Source organism: Juglans microcarpa x Juglans regia, chromosome 3D (genome assembly GCF_004785595.1).
Source record: "Juglans microcarpa x Juglans regia isolate MS1-56 chromosome 3D, Jm3101_v1.0, whole genome shotgun sequence".
In the NCBI taxonomy this organism is placed as follows: Eukaryota; Viridiplantae; Streptophyta; class Magnoliopsida; order Fagales; family Juglandaceae; genus Juglans; species Juglans microcarpa x Juglans regia.
In genome coordinates, this window is record NC_054598.1 from 13319929 (window position 1) to 13328184 (window position 8256).

General features: G+C 35.6%; 1 protein-coding gene across 1 annotated transcript; it reads left to right on the forward strand.

Annotated features, from left to right (window-relative positions):
* Positions 1–694: 694 nt before the first annotated feature.
* Positions 695–7955, forward strand: LOC121254781 (disease resistance protein RPV1-like). The gene is made up of 5 exons (XM_041154931.1): positions 695–1190; positions 3667–4774; positions 4978–5391; positions 5539–7155; positions 7303–7955. Exons 1-5 carry the CDS (start codon positions 715–717, stop codon positions 7930–7932), a joined length of 4245 nt encoding a protein of 1414 aa, XP_041010865.1. The 5' UTR covers positions 695–714; the 3' UTR covers positions 7933–7955.
* The last annotated feature ends 301 nt before the right edge of the window (positions 7956–8256 follow it).

Below are 8256 nucleotides of genomic sequence, written 5' to 3' on the forward strand. Positions count from 1 at the left end.
CAAATCATTAATTTAAAAAATTGATTTAAATGTCTAATGCGAATTTATGACAACTTGAAATCTTATAATTTCTAAAATAATAAAATAAACTTTTACTTTTGTTAAGAATAAAAATAATAAGTTACTTATTCCTTAAAATATTTTTTATCGATCTAAATATATAATGCAATGTTAGGTGAGAAAACTTGGCAACTGGTCTTTATTAAACAAAAGAGAAGTAGCTTTTCAAGGGTTGAAAAAAAAGAGCCACTTGCAAATAATGTACATGTATGATGTAAGTGCGTGCTTCGTCAAGAAAAATGTGTGGTTCACTTTTTTTAAAATGTGTGTTTCATCGAGAAAAAAAAAAAATATACTTTTCTATAAATGACTTATATATTTAACTTGCATGTATCAAGTTTAGGATATTAATGTTGTGTTTAGGCAGTGAAGTGATTTTAGATATTTTATGAATAATAATAATAAAAAAATAAAAAAATATTAAATAATAATAAAAAATAAAAATAATAATTAAAAAAATAAAAAAATAAAAAATAATAGTGAAATAACAATAAAATAATAATAATACTTCACCACCAAACCTAGCCTAACATTACCCATACATGATTTGCTTGCTGTTCCAACCTCTTTTCCAAAAGCTAGAGAGTGCATATCAATTGGAAGCTGCAACCTTTCTGAAACGAAAAAAGTCTTGATCACGAATACTGCAAAGAAATGGACGAAGACGCCGTTTCCGTCTCATCAACTTCAACTTTCAGACTCCGGTGGGACGTGTTCCTGAGCTTCAGAGGCGAAGACACCCGCAACACCTTCACTAATACCCTCTACAAGTCGCTCGAGGAACGCGGCGTTCGAGTCTTCCTAGACGACGAGGGGATGCGCGGCGGGGACGAGATCAAGCCATGTCTTTTAGAGGCCATCGAGGACTCGGCCGCTTCCATTGCCATCATATCCCCGAACTACGCGTCGTCGCACTGGTGCCTGGAGGAACTTTCCAAGATATGCGAGTACCGGAGGCTCCTTCTTCCCGTCTTCTACCGAGTCAACCCGTCGGACGTTCGGCGACAGAGGGGAACTTTCGAAGAACACTTTAGAAACCATGAAAAGACGTATGGGGAGGACAAGGTTAGGTGCTGGAGGAGAGCTATGGAAAAAGCTGGTGCAATTGTTGGCTGGCCCTTCGAGAAGAGGTGGTGTATATATATAACTATCCTTTTTGCATTGTCTTTTCACAATTTTGGAACTCAATATTGGCTTTGTTCTTGCTAGTAAAAAATCTACATGATAAAAAGATCTCCCAAATATTCATGAGTTAAAAAAAAAAAAAAAATACAATATTCCTTTCGTTTTCAATTGTTGATTGGATCGGAGACCAGTGTTCTAACAACTTAACAATTGAATCGGAGACGAGCGTCATTAAAATTAAAGGCTTTTATTTCTTCAAGAGCTTTTCCCTTTTATCTTTTCTCCCTTGGAGAGGAGAGGGATGTTAGAATATAGTATGTTTATGCGTATTTATAAGATGATCTGCAGGGCTCTCTAATGTTAATTATTTTGAGCTCCATTAATGTATATATGTTTTCTGGGATTTTCTTGGGATTGATATAAAACTTATTACCAATACCTGAGATTCTAGTACTGTTGAATTCCACAAGTTGGGGGTTTTTTAATTTCTTATAAAATGAAAGTTGTGATCTATAGCAATTTCCATTTGTTCTACCTCACTATCTCTTTCATTAGGTGTGCGTTAAGCTTAATTTTAAAGAATCAATCCTTTTATCCGAAACTATATGAGAGGTTTAGATAGAAAGTTGAGATGAGATGAGATAGAAAATTGAATAAAATAATTTTAGAATATAATTTTTTAATATTAATTTTGTTTTGTAATTTTAAAAAATTGAATTGTTGATTATATTTTGTTTGAAAGTTTATAAAATTGTAATGATTAGATGGATGTGATGAGATGAAATGAGATAAGCTGAGAGTAAGGGTGTAAAAAAAAAAACTGAAAAACTGGTTGGACTAGACCTAATCGGTGAGTTCGGTCCATTTTTAAGCTATCTAGTACAGTACCGGTTTTTAAAAATCAAAATTAGTCCTAAATCGATAGGGGTGTAGAATCGAGCTGGATTTTTTTCGGGCCTGGTCCAGAACTCGAAAATTCGGATGAATTTGAGCGGTTATCCGCTTGGATTAGACCTAGGTGGATAAAAAATTTTTGTATCCACCTAGATCCGTAACTTAACCCAATTTTCCATAACTAGTTTTTTTCTTGTTCTTTTATTTTTCCTTTCTAAAGACATTTTTTTTGTTGCAAATTTGATAATACAAGCTGTTTGATCAGTACTTGTACAAAAAATATTCAACAATGTTATTTAGTTTGTATTGTTATGTATTAGTTTGTTAGTTATGATGTATTATTATTTATTTTATTTTATAAATCTTTTAAAAAGTGTTTAAATTATTTTAAAAAAAAATCTGGACAATTTAAGCATGATATCATAATATATATTTTTTAAACAATTGTATAAAAACTTTTTTTTAAGTTTTAAAGTCTTCTTTTAAAAAAAAAATATTAAAAATCCAGATTAAATCGGGTTTTAAAAGGAAGTGAAAAATCAGATTGAATGAGATTATCCGCTTGGATTTTAGTATCCGGCTCCAGTTATGGCCAGATTTTAGTGACATTTTTTCCATTAACCATATTGTACGTCTCTTTGTATCAAAATAAGAAAGTTCATTTTATCTTCTAAATTATTTATATTTGGGATAATGATACACTTACACAACTCTTTTATAATTATTTTTAATCTCATTTTACATTTAATTAATGTAATTGTACCACTTCATTAAACACAAATTCGATATTGTATAACTATTATCAATTTAAATAAAGCTGTAAAATAATTGTAAGAAATTGTAAAGTCATCACTTTATAAATACGATTCAAAGACAAAGAATGTGTTTAAAGTAAAAATTGATATTCGAAATTATTCGAATACTTCCATTTTATGTTGCAAAAAACAGAGCTATTCGAAATTATATTGCAAAAATACTTCTATTTTAAAAGATTTATGATACATAGTCACTTTTGCATATTTTTTGCGTATCTCATTGATATAATTGGCTAAATCAGTTATTTTATATTAAAAAAATGATGCCGCCAATCACATTGGTAGAGTGCACAAAGAGTACATAAAAGTGACTGCACATAAATTTTTTATTTTAAAATATGATTGTGTAAAATGTTGTAAAAATTGTTGTATATCAATATCATTACTCAAGCTTTTAGTGGAGTAACATGACTATATTAACTGATTCAAAATAAGTTATGAAAGAGTTGTAGCGTATCATTACTCAATTTTCTTAACCCCTAAGCAATCATCTAATTTTCGGCATCGATTTGACCTTCATTTGAATAGTTAATTTTGGAATTTGTCACCCTACTACGAAACTTCAAAAGCAATGTGCACCGTTTTATCAGCTGTGGCCGTTAAAAATGATCTCTTGCCGCACAAATGCATTTTTAGGTGTTAAACATCAAAGTACCGATCATATCTGTTGTTACTTTCTTACTGTTTGAAATAAGAACAATTTGATGATTAAAGACTTAAAATTTAATGTTTAATTGACATCCTTAGTTTCTCATTTCTCATTTCTTATTAGTGAAATCGATGCTGAGGCGAAAGAGCGGTTGATTGAATCTTTAGTCAAAAGGGTGTTGACTGAACTTGCCAATACTCCAGTGGGTCTGGCTACATATACAGTTGGACTTGGTTCTCGTCTTGAAAAACTTATGAGTGTGTTGGATGTTAAATCCAATGGCGTTCGAGTTCTTGGATTATATGGGACGGGTGGGGTTGGTAAGACAACCCTTGCTAAGGCTCTTTGTAATAAAATTGTTGGTCGTTTTGACTGCCTTAGTTTCATTTCAAAAGTAAGAGAGAATTCTGCAAAAGATGCAGATTTAGTATCCCTTCAGAACAAACTTATCCATGACCTTTCCTCGGGTAAGTCTCCTGTGTATTCTATCGCTGCAATCAAAGAGGTACTTCAGGAGAAGCGAGTTCTTGTTGTTTTGGATGATGTTGGCAATGTAAGTCAGCTTGAAGCACTCATTGGAAGAAGAGAATGGTTTTCTGAAGGAAGCAGAATCATAATTACCACAAGAGACACACAAGTTCTACCCGAGCATATTGTCACTGCGTTTTATGAGGTCAGAGAGTTGGATTCCTCTGACGCACTAAAACTTTTTAGCTACCATGCACTGAGAAGAGAGAAACCCATTGACGGATTTTTTAGTCTGTCCAAGGAGATTGTGTCATTTGCCGGAGGTCTGCCATTGGCTCTGGAAGTATTTGGTTCTTATTTGGTGGATAAGAGGAGAAAAGAGGAATGGGAAGATGCTCTGCAAAAGTTGAAACGGATTCGTCCAAGCCATCTGCAGGATGTATTGAAGATCAGTTTTGATGGGTTGGATGCAGAAGAGAAGCGTATATTCCTTGATATTTCGTGTTTACTCATAAAGATGGAAATGAAGAGAGAGGATGCAATTGATGTATTGAAAGGTTGCGGTTTTAGGGCTGAGATAGCGGTCAGAGTCTTCATAACAAGGTCGCTCATCAAGATTACAGAGGAAAACACTTTGTGGATGCATGATCAAGTTAGAGAAATGGGAAGACAGATTGTTCTAGATGCTAACCCCCTATATCCCAATATTCCAAGTAGACTGTGGGATCGTGATGAAATCATGACCGTCTTGAAGGCTGGGAAGGTGGGGCCTCTTCTTAATGATTTTTTTTTTTTTTTTTTCCATTTCCTCTGTTATTGTATATAACATTTTAGCTGAATGTTTTAAGTGGAAGATATAGATCTAACTAAATACTCGCATGTGCCACAAGTTATTCGATGTTGTCAGTTTTCTGTCTTTCTGTTGAGTCCATTCCATTGTTTAAAGAAGTTTCCTTTTGATTACAGGGAACAGGATGTATAGAAGGGATCGTGCTAGACTTCAAAATGAGGCCCTTTGTAAAGGATCCAAGCGGTGACAGAATTTCTTGGGAAAATTTTAAAAGGTCGCCCAATTTTACCTCTGCGTTGACATACTTGGAAGAAAGGCATAAGAAGTGTCTTGAAACTAAAGCAGAGAGAGAGAGGGAGGTAATACTATACACCAAGTCTTTTGAATCTATGTCTAATCTAAGACTTCTGCAAATCAATTATACAAGATTGGTAGGAAGGTATATGTATATTCCTGCACAACTGAAGTGGCTACAATGGAAAGGATGTCCTCTTAAAAGTCTTCCTAAAGATTTTTGTCCTCGGGAACTTGCTGTCCTTGACCTCTCAGAAAGTAAAATTGAACAAGTGTGGCGCAGGTTCACTAACCAGGTATGCTTCACTTGTCTGCTGCACAAATTGGTTTTCAAGCAAGACTTGGATGTTCATGAGATAGATTAATACGTTTAGGGTGTTTTGTGCTTGCACTTTTTGTCATAGTTCTTTGTGATGGTCACTTTTATACTTCTTGTTGGCCAGGTGGCTGAGAAATTGATGGTTATGAATCTCCGTGGCTGCCATAATCTTGTTGCTACTCCAGATTTCTCTGGACATAAAAAATTGGAAAAGCTTGATCTTGAGCATTGTCACAGCCTAATTAAGATTCATGAATCAATTGGAAACGTGAGTACGTTACTTCATTTGAACCTGAGCAGTTGCTGGAACCTTGTTGAATTTCCTGCTGAAGTCTCTGGCCTAAAAAATCTAGAGAACCTTATCCTCTCCGGCTGCTCAAAATTGAAAAAGTTACCAATGGACATAGGTGACATGAGATCTCTGAAAGAACTTCTTGTTGATAACACTGCTATACAAGAGCTACCTGAATCAATTTTCCACCTTACAAAGCTTGAAAAGCTTAAACTAAACGGTTGCCGGTTCGTAACGAAACTTCCCAACTGCATTGGAAAGCTGTCTTCCCTGAAGGAACTCTCTCTTAATAATACTGCTGTAGAAGAAATACCTGATTCTGTTGGATCTTTGCTAAACCTTGAGATACTAAGTCTAATTTGGTGTGAATCACTCACTTCAATTCCAGATTCTGTTGGCAATCTTATATCATTGGCAAAATTTCTAATACATGGTAGTGCAATCAAAGAATTGCCTGCTTCTATTGGTTCCTTGCAATATTTGAAGGACTTGTCAGCTGGGAGCTGTCCGTCTTTGAGCAAGTTGCCTGATTCAATTGAAGGATTAGCTTCTGTTGTTGAGCTTCAGTTAGACCAGACACCAATTACAAATCTGCCGGATCAGGTAGGTGCCCTGAAAATGCTGAGGAAGCTTGAGATGAGGAATTGTAAAGGTCTTAAATCTTTACCAGAATCAATTGGATGCATGTTCGCTCTTACTTCTCTGAACATATCTGAGTCCAGTATTTCTGAATTGCCGGAATCAATTGGGAAGCTGGAAAATCTTACAATGTTCAGGTTGAATAAATGTACACAGCTCCGTAAACTTCCCGATTCAATAGGAAATTTGAAGTCTTTGCACCACTTGCTGATGGAAGAAACTGCAGTCACAGAGTTGCCTAAAAGTTTTGGGATGCTTTCAAGCTTAATGATTTTAAAAATGGCTAAGAAGCCTCATTTCCTGTCAGCTGGAAACAGGGTACCTAAAGAGGATTTGGGTGCAGCTGAACAAGAGAAACATAATCCTTTCACACTTCCAACTTCTTTCTCCAATTTATGCTCGCTTGAAGAACTGGATGCTCGAGCTTGGAATCTGTGTGGTAAAATTCCCGATGATTTTGAAAGGCTGTCGTCCTTGGAGATTTTGAATCTAAGTCATAATAATTTTGTCAGCCTTCCGTCCAGCTTGAGGGGTCTTCCGTTTCTGAAAACGCTTTTTTTACACTACTGCGAGCAGCTGAAATCTCTTCCTCCACTTCCCTCAAGTTTGGTGGAGGTGAATGTTGCAAACTGTACTGCATTGGAAAGGGTGTCTGATATCTCAAAGTTGGAAAGCTTGCGCGAGCTGAACCTCGCAAACTGTGAGAAGGTGGAGGATATTCCGGGCCTCGAATGCTTGAAGTCGTTGACAAGGTTGTTTATGAGTGGTTGCAAAGCATGCTCATCTGTGGTAAAAAGAAGGCTTTCTAAGGTTTTCTTCGTCTCCCTCCTGTATATGTTTAAGCGCATGGACAATCCTGAATTAAGAAGTTGCTCTTTTTACATTATTCTTCATTCTAGGAACTATCGTGGATCAATAAGCTTGCTGCTTTTTTTTTTTTTTTTTTTTTTTTTTCAGGTTTTTTTGAGGAATTTCAGGTCTCTTAGTATGCCTGGAAACAAGATTCCAGCTTGGTTTTCTCAAGAGGTTAGATTCTCAGAACGCAAAAATCATGATATCAAAGGTGTGATAATAGGCGTTGTCGTCTCCCTCAACCCTCAAATACCTGATGACTTAAGAGATCAACTTCCTGCACTACCATGTGTAGGAGCAAAAATTGTCAAACTGAATGAAGTATTGTTCAGTACAATGCCGGAGTTGAAGGGAGTTCCAAAGACTAATGAAGATCACATTTACTTGTTTCGATATCCAGATTGTCATCCGTTAGTTTCAAAGTTGAGAGATAGTTATGACATAAAGGTGAGAGAGCAAGACCCACCGTTCATCAAGGGAATTGAGGTGAAAAAGTTTGGGCTCTATTTGATCTTCGATGGTGACGATGATTATGAGGGAGACGAAGAATTGTTGGACAAGAGCGAGTTATCCGTTTCTGAAAAACTAGCAAAGTTTTTCAGCTCTCCTGAGGATGAAGATCACACCTCTGAATCTGGTATTGAAGTCGAAAGCCAGATCATCATGCAAGAGATTGAGGAAGAAGAAGTGTGGGGAGGCTTTTTGAGGCTTGTTCGGGGTTGCTTCTGTTTTTAGAAAAGAAGGTACCTGCAATGTAACGACACTTACCTGAGTTCATTTTTGTTTCCTCTGTGATTTTCTTTTACTCTCTTTATGTTCGTATGTCCTGCAATGCAACACCCTACACACACACACAAACATATATGTGCGTGTGTGTGTGTATATATATATATATATATATATATATATATATATTAGGGCAAAGTTTGAGAAAAAGGTTCGATTCAAGCCGATTCAATTTAAATCGACTTAGGCCAATTCAGATCGATTCTTGCCCATTTTAGATCGATTTGAGCTGATTCCAACTGATTCAAAGCTGTATTTGAGTTCTTTTTTTTC

Bases quoted from the DNA above. Each gene is read 5' to 3' on its own strand.
- LOC121254781 (XM_041154931.1), top strand. From the start codon at position 715: ATGGACGAAGACGCCGTTTCCGTCTCATCAACTTCAACTTTCAGACTC. The intron at 1,191-3,666 runs GTGGTGTATATA...ATTTCTTATTAG, and splicing joins GGCTGGCCCTTCGAGAAGAG to TGAAATCGATGCTGAGGCGA. The intron at 5,392-5,538 runs GTATGCTTCACT...CTTGTTGGCCAG, and splicing joins GGCGCAGGTTCACTAACCAG to GTGGCTGAGAAATTGATGGT.